Genomic DNA, 24,675 nt, shown 5'->3' on the forward strand with positions numbered 1-24,675 from the left:
AAACAATCAAAGGAAGGAGTGGTCTCTGTGCATGTGACATGATAATTGACTAGTTTCCCTGCCTTATGGCAACAGATAAACGCAACACTTTACTGTTATTTTTGGCAGAAGCCATTGAATAGTACTATTACATTTTGGAGAGTGTCGTTCAGTTAAACTTTATGGAAATACACACGCTTATATTTGTCTAGGGTCGTTTAATTTTGATTGTAAATGTACTACGGACTTTTGTCCATGTACAGCAAATCTTATTCAAAACATAAACGTTAAACATTCTCGTGTTTTTGACACATTATATTACTGCTACGGCTTTATTTAAATTAGTCACGCTTTTTCCATGGCTTGAAAATTATATTTAACTAAAATCTTTTATAATAAAAACGCCTAAATCATCAGTCAAGTTACAAAACAATTCTGTGGAATAACTTTTTGACTTAGTTAGTATGTTCATTCGACCAATCATATTAGGGAATCACGTTTACTAACCAATCACCATTCTCGACGGTGCAAAAGGGGTGTGTATCGAGGTATGAGCTTGCGGAACAACCAATGTCGTGACTTTTCGTTACTGCGACGTTGTACTCTGTTAGCCAATCACAAGCAGCAATCCATCCCCGCAACCAGCTCCCGCCAATTCTGAGCGGGGAGCGCCAGGGAGTCTGGCTGGGGATGTGAGGGGAACGACGGAACTTGATTACTGAGTAAAATAATCAGAATATACGACTCCAAAAGTGATAAAAATACACTAAATTTGAAGTTGACAGGTTAATGTTACGATTAAAGAAGACGTGGAATCGATGACAAGCTTTCAGGAGTTGTGTAAAGAGTCCAAACAAGTCCCCACCGCTTCCGTTTAACGTCAAGTTTCCAGTGAGGACGGCGCGAGCGCAAGGAGTTGAAGGGCGCGCGGATGGTGGTGGTGATGCTCGCGGCAGATGAGCCTTTTGCCTCCACTCCACGCAGAGGTTTGAGACAAATGTTTGACGTTTAATGTGAAAATATTGCTGATGTTGACGTTTAAAATTAAGTGTAGTGAACTTGTCTAATGTTGGCTAACGGAGCTTTTCAGTAAATTAGTAACGTTAGTTTGAATGTAAAACTCCATTTTGATTTGAGAGCCTTTCCGAAAAAGCTTGAGACAGCTTAAGTTAAGTTTAAAACAAGTTATCTTATTTTCAAAGTTTCTTTCTAAATAGCACTGGGTATCCAGTGGTTTTATTATCTAAATTAGCATGCTAAGTTCGGTTAGCCGACGAGCTATTGGCGCTGATTGTTTTTTGACAAATTCGTTTTTTTCTATGACGTTTGTGACTAATCGCGTATAATGTTTGCAGCTTTTGTTTACGTTGACATGTAACCCCCATATGCACTGTATTGTGTTAAACTAGCTTTGTTTTTCGTTTTTACACTAATGTATGTAACCTTAGTGGGTCCTTATTCACAGGTACCAGTAAGTTAGCCAAAGTCTTACTAGCCCAAGGCCTACAAACCATAATTCAATGAAAGGCGGGAGAGCGAGTATAAACAGTATACATCGAGTTGGCATCCACTGTTACATATAAGGTTTTCAAATAGTATTCTTCTCTAGAGATTTTAAGGGCATTTTGGACTATTAAGTTTAAAGTTATTTGTAAATAACTCATCAGTTTTAGTTATAGCTGTCAACTAGTGGTTAGCACCCTGCAGATGTAGTTATCACCTTTGTTATGGTGAGACGTCGATTGGCAATGAGTGCTGTTTACTAAACCCTTTTTTTTTTATGGTGTATTGGAATTGAAAAGGCAGAATGGTTTCATTTGTTTTTCGTGTATGTACAAGCATAACATATTTTGACTTAACCTGCATACTTTTGTCTATATTTCAGGCATGGATTGTTTGGGCAAAGCTAATAATGCCAACAAGAAACTTGTTCAAGGTAAACAACTGAGAAAAGTTTTTTGGTATTACATTACAATTTATATACAGTCAATCCACCAACCAAACTTTGGTCCATCCAATTCATATAAGTGACAGCAAATGGGAGGCTTAAGACTATTTTAAAGCTCCCATAACACATGCTAATTCTGCTCATCTCATGTTAATCTTCAGTACCTATTCATTTTTCAAATCTCCGTAGAATCTTTATTTTTATCAGATTTATAAAAGAAAATTCAGGTCTAGCGAATGTTTCCGCAAAAACACGACCCCTCTCGAGACGTACCGCGGGAGGTGCGAGTCTCGAAAAAGCAACACACACAAAACATTATCCCACTACTATCTCTGGATAATTTATGATTCACTACATGTTTGCGTCATTTACATTATATGTACTTACGTGCCGATTTCAAATATAACAGACATTTGAAGCAATTTTACTTAACGCCTGCGACTCATGACCTGGTTGGGACTTTTCAACGAAATCCAGCATTAAACACAAGCAAAACTCTACTGCTACCCCGGATAAACTAAGTATATCTATTGTTTCCATAAGGCTGGCTTACTTGGAAAGCTGAAAAAGGCTTTCTTTTCCTTACATCCCAAAACACACTGCTGCTTTTTTGCCATTGTTGAATTTTGATATAAAACATAGCTGTGGTATGCAGTGATGCCTGTGACTTCTACTCGAAGGAACTGTGATTGATGTGTTTGCATGCTTTTCTTGGAGGAAGTGCCTATAAAAGGAATATATACGTACACTGATACGTAATCATGGGTACCCATGTTCGAAAAAACTTTCTGAAACTTGTAGGAAAGAGGAGGCATGAGTTTGGCCCAGAAATACTCCCATCCAGGGTCCCCGCGGGTCCTTAAAAAGTCTTAAAACGTCTTAAATAAAATTTTCGATTTTTAAGGTCTTAAAATGTCTTAAAATCTGGAATTTCCACTAAGAAGGTCTTAAATTTCATGTCAGACTCTTCATCCAGTGTTTCCCATACATTGTTATATTTCATAGATTTTCTATATGTATTTGTAGTATTATAATTGTAATATTTTAGTATTAAAACGGCTTAATTAATTGTTTCGAGCGCAGCGGCGCCTCTCTCATGATGTGCGCGTGCTTCTCTCTCTCTCATGCTGCGTCGTGTAGCACCACCTCACACATGGCACGTGGGGGAAGGAATTAAAAGTGTTTATTCTCTCATATTTTATATATACGCGATCTACAATAATACTTTTACTTTTAAAAGCGCTTATAACACAACAAGACGAGAAGAGCAACGGTAAAGCTCTGCACTGCATGAGACACACAGGTAATGTAGCCAAAATCACCTCGTAATGTTATATCAGCTCTTAAATGTAAATATGTGGTGATATTGTCAGAAGCGTTTAGCTATAAATCAGGATTTAAGCAGTAAGTAACCAGTGGTGTAGTCTACGTGATACGCAGGTATACGCCGTATACCCACTAGAAATTGTCAAGGATTTCCGTATACCCACTAAAAATAGCTTGAGGATGCGTAACAGCATGGTTTTCTGACATTTCAAACTTTTAGTCATAATTCAGATGGAAAAGGACTGACCAGCATGCTACACTTGCTATTTTAGCGGGTTGAACTGCATATATATTAGGCTATCTATTTGGTGTGTTTGAATTCCTGCCGAACTGCGCGATCCGATTCGCGTATGAAATCAAATTACCATAGCGGCGCGAAAGTGACTGGGGAGCAGACTGGTGTGGTACCAGAAGAACCCACAGTCGAGTGACAGCAAAGTACCGTGAGAGCGATTGCATTTATCACATGGAGAAATCTGCTTTGAATCGCTCTCGCAGTACTTTGACATCACCAAAGGGTCTGCTTAGCGCCAAATGAAGTCGAACCTGCAGTGTAGCTGCTCACGCGACACTGTAAACAAACAATCCATGTGAAGTGAACGAGCTGCTGCAATATAAAATCCGGAGAGTTCACAACGCACATGTGAGTAAACAACATTTAAAACATCGGTCCAGTTTATTAGTTTATCTGGAGGTAAGGCTCCAAATGCAATAAAATAAGCCCGTAATTATATCCTGATTGTTTTAACTTTCAGCATGTTTGCTTGTGCTTCATAGTGTTAAAATTTCCTTCTCTGTGTTAATTTATATATCTACGTTCAAGATGTATATGATCTTAAACTTTTGTGAGGAAAATCATGTCTGCGTTGATGTTCAGTTCAGACTTGCAAATTAAAGATAATTTTCTTCACTTTGGTTTGGGTGTCTAATATTAGGCTACACGATGGTCTTGTAATAATAATTAAGTAAAAGCCTATTTTCATTTTTAGACACTGCTTGTATTATATGCATAAAATAAGCTTTTATTTCAATGACTATGCAAATTAGAGTTAATTCATGGTCATCTTAAATGTGTATTAATTAAAAACATTTACACCATTAAATTACACATGGTAATGTTATCAATAGTTGTCAGATAATAGCTATTGAAAGAGTGGATATTTTTTTCTCCTTCAATGCATGTGTTAGCCACGGATTGAAGATTGGAAACAGTTTATTTAATTTTAATTAACAGTTGAGTAACTTTTGGCCCTGAGTTAGATGTTGATTAACACTAAACCAGTTTAAAAATCCATCCAGTTTCCCCAGCTGTAAACCCATTGACTGTTAAAGTCTTTTTTTTCTTATAATAAACTGATATGTTGATAACACATTCAGTTTATGTGTTTATGAGTACACTTTCAGAATGCTCTCGATTACATGAAGATCCATACTGTATGCATCTGTAAGTGTGGTGGTGCTTATGGGGTGTCACGCTGGGACGAGTGAGCATAAGGGTGAGAGGGAAAAATCACAGTATACTCACTACAAAAATCTAGACTACACCACTGTAAGTAACGTAGTTGGATTAAACACGAGGGTCGTGTTAACTTATTGGGTCGTGTTTAGTCACTATTTTTTAGTCAGTAACCCTATTTATATACACAGGCTCGCATTGACCGTGAGACAGACGCATTTCAGTCAGTTCAGACACTCACAGGCCACACCTTGTATTTATCACGCTGAGAAGTAAGAGATAAATTGTCCTGCTATATTCAATAAATGGACGAGGCGCATGGCAGTTCTGTCGAGTTTAGCTGCTTCCTTCGAGCGCCACAAAACCGACACGCAGATGACATCAGGGTACCGCGAGAAATCTTGCGAAGGAGGCTGATTTCAAATCGCTCTCGCGTTACTCTGATGTCATCCACTTGTTTTTTTTGCAGTGCCTAATGAAGTCGTTCACACAATGCATCCTATCAGGCAATCAAACATAAACGAGAAGTTGTTTCTGGTGATGTTATCCCGCTGCTAGCACGTTCATTACTAACATGGATTTAACGGAGTGGAAGTTGGATGAGCAAGATCCGATGAATGCGGTAGATATAACCCACTTTTTAAGCATTTTGATTTTACGATTCCTGGACGAAATCCTTGCCTTTGATCAAAGACAATGAAAGCTAATATTGGGGAATAAAGCCAAATTCGCGCTAAATTATTATTGATTCAGTCAAAAACTCCAACAGCTTTGCAACCAGAAGCTTTAGTTACCTGAAATTAAGAAAAGTACTAGAGGCTTCCTGAAATATATAAAATGTAATTGAGATGCATTTCATTATTATTGCCCTTTCATCATTAAATGTTCTGCAATACTGTATGTGTACAGTAAGCTTAAGTTAAAAGAGTACAATTCTATAATCCACTTAAAGTGCTCTATTTTCATGTACTAATGTTGTACTTAATATAGCCTACATTTTTTTGTTCTTTAGTACATTAATATGAAATATGCTAAAATGTAATTTAAAAATGTATTTAGGTACCACTTGAAATAAATTTGAACCCATCTTTGTATGAAAGATGAGTACACTTTAACTTCAAGTGGTACATTTTTGTAATACGAGATATGTTAAATGCATTTCAGTTCATATTAATGTAATCTCAAAATAACACTGATAACGACACTTAGATGTTTTTAAGATTATCTTAAGTACTAAAGTAGAAACTTTGTATTATGTACAAAACTATTTTGTGAAAATAGGGCACTTTAAAGGGATAGTTCAACCAAAAATAACAATACTGTCATAATTTTCTCACTCTCACGTTTTTACAAACCTGTATAAAAATTTTTGTTCTAAAAAACACAAAGGAAGATATTTTTAGGAATGTTTGTAATCAAACCTTTAATGAGCCCCATTCACTTCCATAGTAGGGGTGTCACGATTCTCCAAATCCTCGATTCGATTACATTTTCGATTCTAAGGTCACGATTCGATCCGATTCTCGATTTTTACATATTTTTTATATGGCATATAATTTAGACAAAAATGATATGCCATTATTTATTATTATTATTATAATACTTTAACATTAACATGCACATTGCACAACTCGCATGGGGGTTTGTGGGCTTCACTTAACGCGAGAGCTTGTAGAGAGAGGATTCCTTCTTGCACGCACATGGACTATGCGCGGTTGGCAGTTACATGGATCGGGCGGATGACGTGACGAAAAATAATATTTTAATGAAATTCGGGCGGGTGCCGGATCGACTGCTTGTTATTAGCTCTGTCCTTCTAAGCATGCGACATATCTGTCTTTCATAGTGGCAGCCTCAGAAGTTCAAAAGAGAACTGAAACAAAGAGTAAAGAAGCACTGAAATGAGACGGTCTAGCCTTCTGAGGACCCTAATTTGCGTCACCTGCTGCACACGCCCCCAGTAGCGCCCACCGCACCTGTCAGCAGAAAACAGCGGAGACATTTCTGACTTATTAAAATAAATATGTAATCAGAAAAATATTAATTTATTTTAGAACATATGACACATTGATGTAGATTAATCTATACAACAGCATATCAACCTAGAAATATACGCAACATAAACAGAATAATATTAACACAAAACATAACTTATAATACTAAAACAGTGACAAGAAAAAGTTTTCTAATAAATACACAGTTTTATTTAATAAAGCTTTTAATTGTTTGGGATATCCTCGGCTGTTAAGGATACATTCGTTCTATCATTAACAGCACGGAGAAGTGAGGACGCATTTTGACACAGCTCTTATCAACGCTGGCGAAGGAGGAACGTGGCAAACTCAAAAAATGAGAATTAAATACAAAGGAAATAGAATGTCAGAAAGGGTTGCCTGGAATAAGTTTTACAACGTGGTAAATCAGGATGAAACCAGTGCAGGCTATGTAATTCGTGCGTTTAATTTAGGCTATTTATTTATTTATTTTTGTCCCTGTGCGCCGATCGAAGACGGAGTTCACTGCTGATATTCAAGAGCTTTTTAGTCTCGCGGCTGTCATCAGCAGCGCCTTGCATTGCCCAGGCAGCGGATGGCGGCGGGTGCAGTTTTGAAAACTGGTCAGAAACGTTGGTGCGCATGGATGGTGGACGGATGATGAGTTTTGTTATGCGGTTGCAGATGAAATAATAGTCCATCCGCACATCTCTAACATGGACTTAATGGAGATGGACTTAATGCGCGTGTCTTGGACTCTTAGCATCTGATATAAATCCAGCATAATAAGCAGCTGCGCTTCTCTCTGTCTGACGTGCACGTGCTCGCATCTGTCCGAACATAAACTAAAGTAGTAATCCTTATGTATTTGTTCAGTTTTATGCGTTTCATGCAAGCTGAGGCAACCTATCCTTTTGTTTAAAATATAACCCGCTGCATCTTTGCGCCTCCCTCACTATCGCGCACGTGCAGAGAGCTGCACTCTGTCCAAAGTCAGATCACTGGTAATCCTGTTTATGATATGCATTTCAAGGAGTTGTAGCATCCCTCGTGTTTAAAATATGATCGCGTTCCGCTGGACAGATGTTTTTAAAGGCATCTCTGAGAGTTTTTTCCTCGCTTGGCAAGCCGACCGGACGTGAAATGGGGGCGTGGCAGCATCGACGATCCCATATTTTAATTCGAAGTTCGAAGCTGTGACTTAATTTCGATCGATTTCGATTTAAAATCGAAATCGTGACACCCTTATTCCATAGTAGGATAAAGTATAATATGAAATTCAATGGGGCCCATTAACGGTTTGTTTACTAAACATTAGGTATAATTAAACAGTTAGCAAAAACTTGGGTGGGGCCGAGGGGTCACAAATACCCCTCTCCTGAAATCTCACTCCAAACTTTTGGTAAAACTTGAGAGCACTAATATCCATGTCCGACAACAAAACAGATTATATGTAAAAATATAATTAAATTGTGTTAAAATACAATATAACTCAATTAACCTACTTAAGTCTGTGTCATTAATGTTAATCAAACAACCTAAGACAAAGAGAAAATCCCTTCTGTAGCTCTAAAAACCTTTTATTCTGATCTGAACCATGAGTTTTGTGATCCGTCACACCCTTATTTTGTAATGTTCTGGGCTGTCCTCCATGTCTTTTTTAAAATGCTAAGAGGGGCCAGAATTTATAAATTATCAAGTACCTTAAAGGCAGATTTTTACATACACAGTCAACCATGTCAGAATTGTTAGGTGAATTAGCACTTAGTATAAAAGTTGTTGTTTCCCTGTGATGTGTCTTGACTGTGGCTCAGGCGAGCTGTGCCGTGCTATGCTTCAACACAAAATTCTGTGTCGTGTCGCGCTGAACATTTTCCTGTTTTTTATGATAAAGTCTTACATTTTTATTTTAGAGGACTTAAAAAGGTCTTAAAAGTCATTAAATTTGCTGTTAAAAAATGTGCAGATACCCTGCCATCACATGCTCAACTGCTTTTTGACACTTTACATTTGTTTAGCATAAGTATAACAACTCTTAAACTGTGTAAATAAGTCAGAATGCATGAAATAACATTAACCCCCTCCTTTAAGGATTAAGTTGTGACTTTTGCTTTGTTTACAATATAAAGAGAGTTTTCCATTTATTCCCATGATGTGTACATAATGAGTTATGTGGATTTGAATGTAACATGAGGATCCTTTAATTACACCTTAAATCTTAAGTAATAGCCTTTTTTCAAATTGCCTCATTTAGCCTTAATACATGCCTTAAATAACACCTGATGTTTATTTGCTTTTTGTTTTGATTATTACTAATAATTATTGTCTTTCCCCCAGCACGTCTTCCTTTCAAAAGGCTCAACCCAGAACTCAAGGAATGCAGTGAGCCCAAAAAAAGCAAAGGTCCAGTTACTCCCAAATGCTCTGAACCTAGTGCCTCCGATGGAGAAAACGAAGTCGAACCCTCCACCTTGCCGCTGCGCCGCGGCCCAGCTCTTGTAAATGGCCGCGGCCCTCTTGACTCCTTCATGAGTCGACGGAAGCGTTCTCCAGCCGGCTCTACCCCTGCAGTCACCATTGATCTCACAGATGACAATTCCACTGATGCTGCCAAACACCAACCTGCCCCTCCAGTTGCTGCCACCTGCCCCATTACTGAAGAAACAACAAAGACCACAAAAGATGCACCACAATCCACAGAACCCACCAAAACCCTTAGAGAAGAAGAGAAGGGGACTGATGAGGAGATGGAGGGAGAGACCCTTCCAATGCTGGACATCACACAGGAGTCTGAGACTGAGGAAGAAGAGCAACAGGACACTGAGGAAGAAGAGCAACAGGACACTGAGGAAGAAGAGCAACAGGACACTGAGGAAGAAGAGCAACAGGAGATTGATGTCAGCCACGGAAATGAATCTGCACTTTCGGCCGGGTCCACCAGCTCCCTTTCAGCAGTCGAAGTGAGCTCACCAGAGCCCAGCAAAAGTGCACCCAGCACCCCTGCCTCAGTAAGTGCAGAATTAAGTGTATCTGTATTGTTTGTGTCTATCACATATCCCATGGGTCGTTTTACCTTTTAAAAATCAACACATTGAGTGAATCCTCTTCTTTATTCAGGTCCCACGGACAAATGCAGCAGAAAATAAAGCGAAGAGGCGATCTCTTAAGGTAAAGTGAAATTTTTTAGCTTGATACTTAAGGGCGCACTCACACTATCCAAACCAAACCACGCTCGGGCGCGTTTGACCCCCAAAGCCTGGTTTGTTTGACAAGTGTGATCGCTCTGTTCCGCGCCCGGGCGCGAATTGGTTAATCGCGCCACGGCCAGGTTGCAGAGGTGGGCCGGAGCGCGGTTCACTTGGGCTCAGGCGTGGAAGGCTGTGGTGTGAGCGCCTGAGCGCGATTCAAAAGGTGAAGACGTCAGCTGCATGACCACTCACCTTCATCTGCCGCCGTAAAAACCTTTTGATGCGGCCAGCGGGGTTACGTGAATGTCCGAGCTGCACACGTGACAGATCAACTAAGCAATATGATGACATGTGAGAGGGCTGTCTGTAATCGCGCACCAAACGACTTCGGGTAAAAAACACAGACTTATCATTACGGTGGGTTCCAGTGTTAAGGGAGAGCTTTACTTCCTGCTTTTTTCAAAACAAATGCATCTTAATGACGAAAGCGCGCCCAGACTCGGATTGATAAAAAGTACAGTGTGAGTGCGTGCACCATGGGGGAGAAGGGAGGGGTGACAATCGCGCTGGGGCTTGGTTTGGTTTGGATAATGTGAGTGCGCCCTAAGTGAATGCCTACGCATACCATCAGCTAGGGTTGAAAAATTGAAAACAAAAGTAAGCTTACTCTACATAAGACTCATCCTCATCCGCTTATTACAATTCACATATATTTCTATGTAATTTTCAATGGAAAGTTTCCAAAATTCCCAGAACCCTACCATAAGAATTGAAATTAAATTATAGAAATTGACAGAAGCAAGTAGTTGCTGCATGGTTTGCTTTATAGATTTAGGTTAAATTTTTTAAAGAAAATAAGTAAATGTCCTCTTGTCCTTCTAGAGTGTCCAAGAACAAGAGGAGAGACAACGCCTCAGAGATGAGAAAGAGCGGCAGAAACAGGAGGCCAAAGCTGCCAAGGAGAAGAAAAGAGAGGAGGCCCGCAAGCTGAAGGAAGAGAAGGAGAGGGAGAAGAAAGAAAAGAAGGAGAAAGAGGAAAAGGAGCGGCGGGAGAAAAAAGAGAGAGAGGAGAAAGAGAAGGTGGAAAAACAGCGAGCTAAAGAAGAGCAGCGGCAAATGAAAATTGAGTAAGTGCTCCAGCATTACTGTAATAACGCCTGCATAAAAAATATGCCCATTCCTGATGTAATTTATGTTCTTTAGGGCTAAACTGGAAGAGAAAAGGAAGAAAGAAGAGGAAAAACGGTTGAAGGAAGAGAAAGATGTATGTGTTGCTTGTGTAATCGTGAATATGATGGTTAGTTGAGGTGTGCAAGTCTTCATTGTCTGGCATGTTGTATATCTCTTTAGCGACTCAAAGCTGAAAAGGCTGAGATTACCCGGTTTCTACAGAAGCCCAAGACCCAGCTGGCACCAAAGGTAAAAGATATTAATCAGTATAGATTAGCGTTTTTGTTATTTTATTTCAAGTACTCAAAAGTGCTTTTGCTGCCATTTTCTTTCTGTGCCCCTTCCATGCTTGCACAATGCTAACCTCAAGATACCTCGTAAAGGGCTCATTATAGATGCTCATTACACATGCGCAGACCGCTGGTAGGCAGTTTCTTTGTGTGTAACCACAGTAGCAGCTCAACCACCAAAGAAGCAGCAGCTTGCTCAGTTAAAGGGATAGTTCGGCCAATAGCTCACCCTCAAGCCTTTCGAAATAAATATGTCAGACGAACACATTTTCAGTTATTTTAGAAAATGTTTTAGATCTTTCAGTAAATCAAATGTAAAGGAACTCTCCTTCAAGTCCAAAAAATGTGCATCCATTCTTCACAAAATAAATTCAAACGGCTCCACGATGATAAACAAAGGCCTTCTGAGGGTAATCCGCGCTGTGTTGTTGTAGAAATATCCATATTTAAAACTTTATAAATAAAAATAACTAGCTTCTGGTAACGCCGCCATCTTGGTTGCATCTGCATTCAAGATGAGAGTGTCCGCAGTTTACAGAGAGTTCTGTGGTGCTGCGTTGTGCCCCCGCCCTCCAAGTTTGTCATACGTCACTAAGAAAAATACCCATGTAAATCATGGGTTTAATATCATTATGGCCGAACTATCCCTTTAACCCACAAACGAAGAAGCAGCAGCCTGTTGTGTATGTTTTGAGAAGACCAGCAGTGATTGAAGTAAATAGCCAGTGGCTTTTGTTGCAGTTTAAACTAGATCACTCCTCAACTTGGCCAATCTTTGTTCTCACCGTTGCAAATGGAAATACCTAAGAAGCATTTTTTTTACCTGATAGAAGGGTAGTGGACCAATCACAGCGCTTGCGGTCCGCATAAAACTGATGCCCTGTTAAAATCTTGTGAAGGTGCACGTCAGGCTACGCAGAGCTACCTACAGGCTACAGATAACCTACAGCTGCTGACGTGACCTGCTGATGTAGTTTCTAATGTTTTTACCCTTTTTTATTTAAGGCATTATGCAAACATTGTAAACAATACTTCAACAGCCCTTATAAATGTACAAATTGCTTGCCAGCGTATTCTGTGTCTGTACGCTGGCAACTACGTTAGCAGGTGACATCAGCAGCATGCGCCGTAGTCTGCTCCTAAATGCGCACTAATGGACCACGAAGGAGACAAATTGTTGAATAAAATTGTTTGTATTGTTTGTTTGTCATCTTTTCACTTTATAATATTATCATCAACCTATCAACTACTGATGGAGCATGGACCTTTTTGGTGATGCCTTTCATTCTTTTTGGCCTTGATTGGGAAAATGAAACTGAAGTCTATGGGACAGTCACAAGCCTCCTGATTTTCTTTTAAAAAATAACAAAAAATGTGTTTTGAAGAAAATCTGAGGACTTGGTGGTTTAGCACGACACAGGAGTGATTTATAATAAAATCGTAAATTTGTGGTGAACTAACACTTTACCTAGAAATAAGAAAAAAATTCAAACCAACTCAATCATTTCAATAACCGATCATCACTGTTATCTCACAGTACTTGAGCATTCATGCTGATGCCTGGTTCGGTTTTACTGTAAAAACAATTAAAGCCTGTGTTTAGCAAATGTTATTTTCTTTTTGCAACTTGATTGAACATACTCTGAAACTCTTTGTATATGCAACTGTAAATTGCTGTTTTTTATTTGATGTCTACAAACGTGTTGTTGTTTTTTTGCTACAGACTCTTGCATCTGCCTGTGGGAAGTTTGCTCCTTTTGAGATTAAAGCACACATGTTTTTGGCACCACTGACTCGAGTACAGTGTGAGGACTCTGTTCTAGAGGAGCTGGACCATTATCTTGCCCAGCCAGACAGTACTCTAAATGGACTGAAGGATTGGACAAGTCATAAACCTCGCAGATCAGGTCCAACCAGGCCCAGTCGCATCAATGCAATGTAAGGCCACAAGGAGTTTTACTGCCTGCTGGCTAGAAATGTCTTTGTGTGATGTTGGATGTCTTTTGTTAACAATGTTTGTTTATGTTCTCTGTCAATAGAGATTGTATGGTCGTAACTGAAAGCCTAAAGGCAGATGGAGTCCCAGACCGTCGCAGATATGGCCGCATGAAACTCCTGCACTTCCATGACAACTATCGCCCAGCTTACTGGGGCACATGTAGCAAAAAAAGCACACACATCTCTCCACGCTGCCCACTGAGACAGGACAAGGTAAATGACAGATGTATTTATACTTTAAGGCACTTGTCATTTAAATATGAAATACATTCGACTAGGGCTGGGCGATTCGTCCCCATAAAAAAATCTGAGATTTTTTTTATAAAAAACTCGATTTACGATTCGAATCGATTTTTTCCCCGCCCCCATTTAAAACAAAATAATTGCAAACTGTATATATTTTTTAAATATATATTTATTGTATTTAGTTAAAATGCATCAACAAAAAATTGGAGGAAGGGTTAGGAAGGAAGATTTGGCAAATGCAAAATGTATGTCAGTGTTTCCCACAGATCTGAAATTTACTTGTGGTGGTAGCTGGTGAAAAGGGCAATCATTATAATTCACCGACAAAAAATGGTCTACTATACATGTGACACAGAACTAATAATGTGTGACACAACACAATACTTTGAATTATTGAACATTAATATTAATTTCACATTATATTTCATTAATCTAACCACCCCAAACTTTCTTTGCCATAAATAAAGCTGACACTGTTTGTCAAAGCACCACAAAACACTTAATGTTTTTGCACTGATATATGAAGCAATTTGATGACTCCTTTTATCAAACTCAATATAATACAATACTATGTACAGTATATTAATAGACAGTGCAGGTTTATAGATTATAAATGTGACTGATGTTATAATGGTAATAATTTCTATTAGATACACTTTTACTGCTCCTGCTTTCTATTTCTCTTTTGCCGATTAAAAAAGCTTAATCCACTCATTATTTCAGATTTAAAAGTGTACTTGCTGTCCCGATGACAGGCTTTACATTACAGCTTTGCGTTTTTTATATCCTGAATCAGCTTGAGCTTTGCTCGTTCAGTGCAATGGGCTTGATATTAGCACTGCTTTTTGCTACAATCTTTGTGCAAACTTTTTAGATTTTAGAAAAGATATGGTCCATTAATAGTAAGATTATTAAAAAATGGGATAAAGAAAATGCAGCGCGTGGCCGCAACAAGAGCCAGTTGTTATCACCATAGAAACCGGAGGCAAGCTGAAACTGCACTTGAGCTTTAGCGCGGTAGCGCTCACGGCCGTTCTCCGATCGACTCTGGTTTCACACACAATATTAATCGTACTTGGGACCCAAAGTAATAAACTAGGACCGACCTGGACCAGACTGACCATTTCAAATATAAACCCGGAACCGTACGGGTCCTCTCAGTGAAGAAATACCTCTAATGGTAAAACTCTGCTCAAGTTCAGAAACATGAATACAATGTGACACTGAGCTTGCTTCGCGTCGCACCCAATTCATTGAGAAACAAAGAGCACGTGAACGCACACTGAACGGGAGAGACACAACGTGCTTGCACGCAAAATGAAGCCAACTTGGATTCTATAAACGCATATGCACATAAGCATATGCGACCATTTTGGTCGGAGTGTAGTTCCCTGGCTGCTCAGTTACCTCAGTATGTGCTGCAGTTGATCCAGTGTGCCGCGCTGAATGATGAGTTTATGATGCGCTGGATGATGAGTTTATGACGCGTGCATCTTCACGGGCTCTCTCAACAAAACACGGGTCATCCAGTCGAGTTCAGAAAATTCGGAAATCCTTAAAGTGATTTTTTTTCCTGGGCGGGTCGCAGTTTATCTGGGCGCAATGCCCAGTAGAGCCTATGGGAAACACTGTATGTACTGCGCTATACTTCAGAGGGGAAGAAAAAAATCTAAAGAAATCGATTTTTTGAAAATATGAATCGATTTGACCTACCAACTCGATTTTAAAATCAAATCGATTTTTTTTCCCAGCCCTACATTTGACCTATCTCAGTTATTTCATTTTTTATTTCGGGAGTCAAGATGCAATTACAAAACATAAAACTGAAATTAAGGCAAAAAAAATCTGCGCTTCAAGCTTATCTGTATTGAAATTGATGACATTGTTTCTCTAGATGTTGGCTGGAAATCTGCAGTATGATTTTAAGAATTAAGCTGTGCTTTCATTTTTGCTCTGTAAGAATGAAATAATGCAATACAGCAAAAAATGCAAGAGTGTAAAATTTAGTGCAAAAACGTTTGTTTAGTAACAAATTTAATGATGTTACAATAATTGTGGAATAAAATTGTAAACATTTCATGATCGTGCAGAGATTATAGTTATGTAAAACTGTTTTTCTGTGACCAGGATCTGCTAGATTATGAGGTAGACAGTGATGAAGAGTGGGAGGAAGAGGAGCCAGGAGAGTCTCTTTCTCACAGTGAGGGGGTAAGCAAAATCTGTTATCACTGTTCTCAGTTGTCACAATCAAAAAAAACCTTTCTATTAGGAATTTAAACTTTTATAGTGAGTTTAAATATTGCTTTTAATGTTAGGATGATGATGATGAAGGAGGAGGAGATGATGACGATGATGATGATGGGTTCTTTGTACCCCACGGTTATCTCTCAGAAGGGGAAGGAGCACTTGAGGAAGATGAGGTACGTCAAACATCACTCTTTCAATTTGTACTTAAATCGATTCGCAATCATGATAATAATGGTCTGCTCCTGCAGGATGGTGGAGACCCAGAAAAACTGAAGGTGCGTCAGAAGATGAAAGCTCGTGAGTGGGAGAACGAGCTGATGTCTAAAGGGAAGGTGAGGGTATTGGAGGCGGTGGTGCGAGGCTGCTTTTGGGAAGGGGAGACGCCTACTCCAGATTTCCTGAAGCCGTATGCTATTTGCATGTTGGAGCCTTTACCGAAAGATGAGGCCAGCACCCCCGAACAGGACCTCTCACGCCAACAGAGGAATGAGAAATGTGAGTACAGCATGTGACACATTGATGCTTAAAGCCAATCTTGAAAAATGTTTTTAAACACATTATAACTGTTAGAAATGTATTGCTGAAACACGCTACAAAGACTACGTAGGGCTGGAAGATATATCGAATGGGATTGTCAGGCTTAAAGCAGTGGCTCGATGACGCACTTGAGCTGCCGCACATGGCTCTCCCCCTAACACAATTGCGAGCATCCATTTGATATTTGAATGTTGAGAGTAACGGCAGCTTTTCTGTGTGTGGGTGTGGTTTCAGCTCAGCAGACATGCCGCCACGGCTTGAGAGCAGAGAATGTTGCCTATTTTTCCAAGATTTTGATAACCTATTGTTTTTTTCTCATTCAGATTTTGTTGTGTGGTTATTAAAACATTTTTCTCTGGTGTGACAAACTCTGAACACATTTAATATCTCACTTTACATGGAATTAAGAATTTTTATAGATACATTTGGGACCTTATGTTTTGCATTTGCACAAAATAGTATGCCTTAATTTGTTAAAGTGTCATTTGAATCTTATTCAATTTATTTTTACCCTTAATTTCCGCTACAAGTCACACAATTGTTACTAGGGATGTTGTCAATGAATCGATCTTCAATTAATTGTCGATAAGAATTAAATCAATAAAACTTAACGCTTGTCGAAAAAGCAAGCACATGTGTGCGGTGCCTGGCAAAGCACATACACAGCATGTGAAAAAAGTAAACAAGTGTGCAGAAGTTAAACTACCCATGATCACAAACGATACTCAATGTCAAACACACACCTGGGCTTTTTAACCTCATTCGAGACGAGGCTAGCTGCTAACGCAACAAAATGGCATTCCCAGTGGGTCTGAGACGGTCTGATGGCCTGAGTGCCTGTTATGAGGCGGAGTAATTTAAATTTAAAGTGTTTATTAGTCATTATATTTCATTACAAGATTAAATTGATGATTTTTTATCAAATCACCAACTACATTGACTCATTTTACAATCCCACTAGCATGTTATTTAGATAAAATAAAATATTTTAATTCGCATGAGGAAGCTGCCATTTTTATGCACACTTTTATGTCACACTTTTATGTAGAGGTCGACCGATTTTTGGCATATTTTAAAAAATCGCCTTTGGCCGATTTTGCTGCAAAATTAGGCCGATTAATAGGCAGGCGCATCTGCGGGCACCTAAGCGCTGTTGTAGAACTCGTGACGCTGCCTCTTGCTGCAAGCAGATCGCTCCCGTCCCATGTGTGTGCAGCCATGCCTTATTCACAAACAGCTTTAGTAAACGATGGAGGGATTGCGCGAATTAAGCAGCCAGTACAACAGCGCAACGGGCTTATGTCTCACGGTGCACTGTCCGTGCAAAGATTAGGCTCATTTCATGTTTTGTTTGCGTGACAGAGAGAGAGAAGAGCCGCGCACCCACGCTTTCTGTCTCCCTGCTTTTATTACTCAAAACAAAACTGACTTGATGGCGAAAGGTCGGAAGACCAAATCATATCCACAGAGGAATTGTTTTTCATGTTGTTACAGTAACACTTTGTTTACAATTTTGCGCTGCTCAGCCTGGATTAGAAAACACAGCGCGTCCGATTCGCGAACTGACTCCTTTGAACGGATTCGTTTGAATGAACGGCTGAAACAACAGATCTGTCCCAACACTAAACTCACAAGACGTCACTGTCAGCACAATCAGCCACTTATAGCGCCTCAGAAATGAGAATGTAAATGTGTTTAGAAAGATTTGCCCTAAATAACAGTCTCAACTAAAAAACATAGACATTTACTATGTTAACTTTATGATGAATAAATAATTTATCAGGTCTACCAAATAAGGATTTTATCCTACAAAGCAATAAAAAAACTGATCAAAGATGATGACGGCAGAGTGTCAGGTAATATCTGTGTCTGATAAATGCATGGTGCAGAGGAGGTTGTAAAACTCTTCAGAAAGACCAGGCATAATTTTTTTTAAATACTTTGACTTAAATAGTGACATTTTTACATTTAAAATATCTGCTAATGATGAGAACATTTTGATTATTATGTACATATTAGAGATGCAGCGATTATAGATTTTGATGGTACGGTTATAGTCTGATAAATAACCACGGTTGTACGGTTATTACGGTTATTAAGGATTCATTTATTTTACAACATTAATGTATAAAATCACATGAATACATTTTTGAACAATTGCTAAATTCTTCTGTATTCTCAGTTTGTGTATTTTTTCTACAATTCTTGGACAAATGATAATAATAATAACCTAGCAGGCTTTGACTTAAACAGTAGGCTATAGGTGCCTTTGAAACCTGTAGGCTATTCATTTTAATGATCTTTTGAATAAATGTAATTTTACATTTGGTCTGAATAAAGTTATATTATTTTGTTTTGTTTGAAGTGTTATTAAAAATGATAAGAGCCTCTCAAAACGAATAATAACACAGGGTCATCCTGGACCAGGTACTGAGAGTCATTTTGACAGGTGTAGCTTAATATTACACAAAAATCAAATATAAATATTAGGGGTGGCAAGATTAACGTGTTAACTGGTGCTATTCATTAATTAATCATTAACGCGTTAAAATAATTCAACGTAATGAAATTACCAGACCACCAGGAGCCCCGCCCGGGTTTGATCTGCGAGCAGGAGGTTTTTAATGCTGTGTGGCTCTTTCACGTGCACGTGCAGGTGCGTGCGCACACACCCACACACATACAAACAAGATGCACGGAAAAACCAAGAGACGCTTCACGCGCACATGTTCTTTTGAAAGCGGAGCTTTGTCATACAGTGCAACATGACGCACGCGCCTCTTGGTGGTTCGTGGATCTGGTTTGTGTGTGCGTGCGTGAAACAAAAACACGCGGTGTAGCGAAGGCTTTACGGTTACTTAACCGTGACATTTTAAAGCGCGGTTAATAGTGAAACCGGTTAATCGCTGCATCCCTAGTACATATAGAAAATCGGCCAAACATATCGGCCATCGGCTGCCCTGATTTCTAAATATCGGCATCGGCCAGAGAAAAAGCCATATTGGTGGACCTCTACTTTTATGCTATATGCCACTGCTGTAAAGGCTTATTGCACTATTACTGTTAACGATTATTCGATTGATTGATCTTTAATTTAAATGATCATCGAATATGGGAAGGAAATTGCATAAATTGACATCCCTAAGTGTTACATTTACATTGTGAAGAAGTCATGGTAATGCCAATTCTTAACTTGCAAAGCAATGCAAAACGGCCTATTTACACCTTGTGTAGTCTAACAAAGTGATGCAGATCATCTGTGAAAATTCACACCTAAATTGCAGTCACAACATAAATTTGTGAACACAAAAAATTTTGAACTTCATTTACATCTGTATTATGGGTCTGATACTTTATTAACACTTCTATGTTTTGGGCTCCTGAATACACACATTTTTGAAGACGGGTCATAGGTTTAAAAGTGTACATTTTTGATAACAAGGTCTTGTTTTTGTAAGCTATGTTAACGCAAATCTGCAATAGCGGTGACGTTATACACATGTTTATTCAGTCTATAGCAGTGGTTTTCAAACTTTTTCGAACAGGGTACCTGCGGAGTCTTAAAAGTCTTAAAGGCCTAAAAAGGTTTTAAATTTCACTTCAAAGTCTTGATTTTTTCACAGATGTCTTAGTTTTTCAAATGATCAATAGATTTATATGCTTTTAATTCAGACAGAAAACTCAGGTGCACGAAAACCATGTGCGAGCAACAGATGCGAGCGCAGAACACTATCCATGTGGTGAAAAGCATCTTGGCGAGCGCGCAGAACACTATTCGCGCACGGGAAAGCATTCTCGTGTGTTCACAGAACACTATTCACGCACAGAAAAATGTCCTCCCGAGAGCACACACCTGTTCAAAGCGCACAAACGCAGTCATGCGAACAAAGGCTGGGATGAACACTCGCTCGACTCTATGTGCTCGCAGCTGCAAAACACACACTTGCTCGATCAAGATGACTTGGGACTGTAGGGCCGGGACAATGACGGGTGTTCTCGCACCTGTGATTGGTTGTTTGATTTAATCAGTGACACACACAATCTTCTGTTCCACAATGTCTCTAGTAAATCTAGGTAGAGAAGACACGTTTTAATATGATCATCATGTCGGAGAAGGTAATTTATATGTTAAACAATAGTCTTGTGTGATCCATGCAATAATAAGCTGCAAACAACAACGCAGATTTTTAAGCTATTAGCCTATATATTTTGTTTACTGTTTAATTAGATAATATCTTGCAATATATACTATAGGCTACATATTGACATTGTCACACTAAGTTAGCATTAGAAAACTTTAGTATGGTCCTGTATAAAGATTAACAGAAATATCTATATATGAGCTTGTGTCCAATTTTTTGTCTGTTGCAGTGAACAGATATCTTGTCTTTTTAGAGTCAAAATAGCATTACATTTTAATTTGTTGCTGTGTTTAAGTATACCAATAAGGGTTTTTTGTTTCATTTGCCATAATATGGTTAATTTTGTTTGTCAGTATTGTTCTGGTTCAGAGCATTACTGATGAGTGTTATTAGATGTTGTTATTATCTTGAATTAAACAGCCAAAAAAATAACACCTAAATAATACCTAAAAATTTGTGTTTTTGTTTGGTTTGCAGATTATTGTTTTAACATAAATTACCTTTTCCGACATAATGGTCATATTAAAACGTGGCAAGCTACACAAAATAAAGAGGAGGGCCGCATGTGGCCTCTGGCTCTCCGGTTGCCCATCCCTGATATTCAAATTTACAATAAATGTATAAATGTACATTTAAATATATTAAATCTATTTGATTGCTGGTTTTGATTGTTGCGTAGCGATAAGGGTTAGACCATTTGGGGCCTTTCAGAGGCATGTTGTCATGAATGTTCAATCACTTGTAAATAGTAATTATTTGAGGTATATTACATTATTTAAAACGTTATTTATTTATTCTACCCGAATGGGTGCGATGTAGGTATTAAATTTCATTTGAAGTGATATTAAAAAGGTCTTAAAAAGCCTTGAATTTAGATTTGACAATCCTGGGGGTACCCTGTCGAAGTGTGGCCCCCCCTTGTGAATGGTGCATCCCTTTGTGGGCCCCCAAAGGAAATGTATGTGTGTTTGTGCAACAAGTTGCAGAGTGCGAAATTATGGCGCTTTATAGTCCATGGTCACTTGTTGTAATAAACCTATTTTATCATCCGTCTAAACAAAAATGCTCTATGCTTTTACCGCATTGACTGTGTGCGAATAGGTATGTGCGCAGGCTTGTTGTGCTTCTTTACAAGGAGACATCGCAATCTAAAAAAAAGTTGTTTTTGTTTTGTGAATATAGCCTAGATCAGGTGATGTAAAACACTTGGTGGTAGGTAGCTGAGGTATATCTTCAAGACCTTAGTTGATTGCCTCATCAATATCTTTGTTTTCCTTTTTTTTGTCACTTTTGAATAAAAGGCCAAAATCTTATAGTAAATGTTATCAATATGGGGGAAAAGTTTCTTTGTTGCATAGTAAAGTACACATTCATACACTTGGTCTGAAAGAGTGTTGTGATGCTTTTAGTTTTTTAACATTGTGTCACACAAAAAAATCTGTGCTCTGTGTAAAGTTTAAAGGCTAAAGAGAAATGTCTTTTTATAGTAGCTACTAAATTTAACCATATTGTGTATTAGATAGTCACTTAAACATGTAAACATTACTAGTATCCCAAGGATGTATTATGATTAGACAACTAGCTGTTTTCACAATAATTGGGACTTCGGGTACTACAGCTTAAATTAATGTATTGTGTTGAGGTTAAGTCTTTTACAGCTGTTTCTCATGGCAGTGATATAAAATATTTTGTGATGTTATTGTATTCTTCAGTGTTATCACAGCTGCTGCCATTGCTGCATGGAAATGTAAACAGCAGCAAGGTCATCATCAGTGAGTTCCTAGAGTTTTGTCGTCAGCAGACATCAACACCAACAGAAAGTACACAAACCTCCACTGACAACATCCCACCCAGGTAACCCAGACAACATAGCACATGTATAATACAAAAGCATTTCCTTTTGGAACAATTTTGTGTGTTTGATGAAAATGTAAACTGGATGATTCATAGTGAATGACTTTCAGTTCCAAGTACTCAAGGGAAAGTACGTTTCTGATATCATGTCGGAATATAGCTATAATAGTGACATCATCTGCAATTATTTTTTGTCTGGTAATAGAATTCACGTCAAACGTCTCATAAAGGGGAATGCCGTGTATGAAAAGCGTTCCACGTACAGACGATGCTGCTGGTACGTGCATGCCGACGTTCTGGCCCGTTATTCTCAGGACACCCTGCCCGTGCCCTGCCAGTGGACCTACCTCACCTCCGGTGCGCAGAGCACCCGTGACGAACCCGCCGGCTCACAGGCCACCTCTCCTACATCTCAGTCCACCTCCACTACACCTTCCAACAAGAGGAAGAGTGCCAGCAGCCACTCTATTACAAAGTACATGAAGAAATGTGGCGAATCGGAACAGGTGTGGAAAACTAAATACTTTTCATATATTGTGATATTGAATGTTTGCAGGATATGTTTTAGGGTTGTGCCGATAGACGATAGTATTGTGTATCGACGATCGTCAAACATATCGCTAGTGGCGGGCTTTTATGACGATAGTTTACATGCGCATTCCGTGCTTTTCCTCACATGAGATGCTTTCTGTGCTTCACTTTGCGCAAGGGAGCGTGCACGCACGTACGCAGACTCAATGTGCGCGTCTTGGACTCTTGCTCTGATTTGAATGTGCGCGGCATGGACTCCTTCTAGCACCTGAACTTGTAATACGCGCGGCTCTGACATTACCTTGCACTGGAGATGTTGTTAGGTGCACAGAGGGTTAAATCCAGCGAGTTTGTTGTTCCCACTTCCTGGCACGCAGGAAATTTTAGAGCACCTAGACCTAATAACGCGGATGTATTAATGGCATTCGTTTTAAGGTTGCTGTCATGACAGTGTTGCCCTTGCTTCTTTTTGTCCACCAACCAAGTGACTTGTCATAAATAAGTAAAAAAGTTTACAAGTAAATAAATGTGTAAACTACTGCCCCGCAGCCTGATAGTATCGTGTATCGGCGATCTCACTGGCTGACGATAGGACGATCTCAAAATGGGGCAAATCGCCCAATACTAATATGTTTTTACGCCATCAATTTAGGCATTACCAGTGTAATTGGATTTATCCCAGACTACATTTACATTAGTGCGTTTTTGCTTTAAAACGCATTACCTTAGCTACGGTTACACCTGGCATACGCACTAATTGGAGACTTTTGCTAATGCTGCAGACCCTGTTTTAGTTTAGTGTAGATGGACCTAAAATCTATCTGTACAGCTTGAGTTTATGCTCAAAAATATTTAGCTGTTTTGAGGATGATCTTTGTAAAAAATTATAGCCATCACAAATGCAAAACTTACATTTTGAAACAAGGTCCAAAGTATGCGGGAACCCAGTTTGTATTGTTTTCTGATCATTCTTGTTTCAACAGACTGAAGCCATGGAGACCGATGGCTTTCAAGCAGACACGGAGGAGGATGACGATGATGAGTGTGTCATCATTGGGGAACAGTCTGGTAAGTAAACATCACCCCAACATAACAGCTTGCTCTAAAAAAAAGCTTAATTGTAACATTTTATTATTTTCTCGCAGCTTCCTCTGAACAGGAAGGCAACACGTCCTTGGCACAAACCGAGGTAAACACAGAGCCCATGGACACAAACACATCTGAAACCGCTGCTCTTACTCTTCCCTGTCCAACCCCAGCCACTGCCTGAGATCAACCACGCGTCCTGTCGAGTTTGCACTCGTTTCAACCAGGGGCTTGACATCTGATCTACAATTCAAAGGAACACAGTATTAAGGTCCCCAGAATGAATCACTTGTTTTCCTCCGTATGTTTGGAGGTCTGTTAGATGAAAGTTCACCAGTACACACTGTCAGCGGACTAGACTATATCTTGTTTGCTCTAATAAGGAGGGCATACCACCCTTCTCATAGATCCTAATAATTTTTGAAAGTGTGTAAATGCTCTGCTGGTACATAAGCTGACACATTCATCAGCTCTGGCTCCAGTCAGGAGGTTGTTGCTGTATGCTGGCCTCGGTGCCATTGTTTTAAATTAATTTTCTCTTCACAGAATACTTGAAGTGGTGTATCTCTTTCAAAAATCGACAATTAAAATATATTGCACTTTTATATTCCGTTTCTGTTTCTGCCCTTTAATTTCAACCTACATTTTCTCGACTTTTCTGTTTAGCCCTTCAGTTTTCCCTT

At 39.1% G+C, this 24,675-nt stretch overlaps 1 protein-coding gene across 1 annotated transcript; it reads left to right on the plus strand.

The window, feature by feature from the left end:
* Positions 1-210: 210 nt before the first annotated feature.
* chaf1a (chromatin assembly factor 1, subunit A (p150)) lies at positions 211-24,597 on the plus strand. The gene is made up of 16 exons (XM_055217809.2): positions 211-965; positions 1,865-1,915; positions 9,041-9,711; positions 9,821-9,871; positions 10,774-11,018; positions 11,095-11,155; positions 11,242-11,310; positions 13,075-13,289; positions 13,391-13,562; positions 15,723-15,803; positions 15,911-16,015; positions 16,091-16,337; positions 22,234-22,375; positions 22,581-22,881; positions 23,890-23,974; positions 24,052-24,597. The coding sequence occupies exons 1-16, from the start codon at positions 911-913 to the stop codon at positions 24,174-24,176; spliced, it is 2,676 nt and encodes an 891-aa protein (XP_055073784.2). The 5' UTR covers positions 211-910; the 3' UTR covers positions 24,177-24,597.
* The last annotated feature ends 78 nt before the right edge of the window (positions 24,598-24,675 follow it).

Source organism: Misgurnus anguillicaudatus, chromosome 23 (genome assembly GCF_027580225.2).
Source record: "Misgurnus anguillicaudatus chromosome 23, ASM2758022v2, whole genome shotgun sequence".
Taxonomy (NCBI): domain Eukaryota; kingdom Metazoa; phylum Chordata; class Actinopteri; order Cypriniformes; family Cobitidae; genus Misgurnus; species Misgurnus anguillicaudatus.

What these genes read in the sequence shown, in the direction of transcription:
- chaf1a (XM_055217809.2), top strand. Translation starts at nt 911, where the DNA reads ATGGTGGTGGTGATGCTCGCGGCAGATGAGCCTTTTGCCTCCACTCCA. An exon ending in GAGCACTTGAGGAAGATGAG is followed by an intron (nt 16,016 to 16,090) that starts GTACGTCAAACA and finishes CTGCTCCTGCAG; the next exon opens with GATGGTGGAGACCCAGAAAA. An exon ending in CCAACAGAGGAATGAGAAAT is followed by an intron (nt 16,338 to 22,233) that starts GTGAGTACAGCA and finishes TGTATTCTTCAG; the next exon opens with TGTTATCACAGCTGCTGCCA.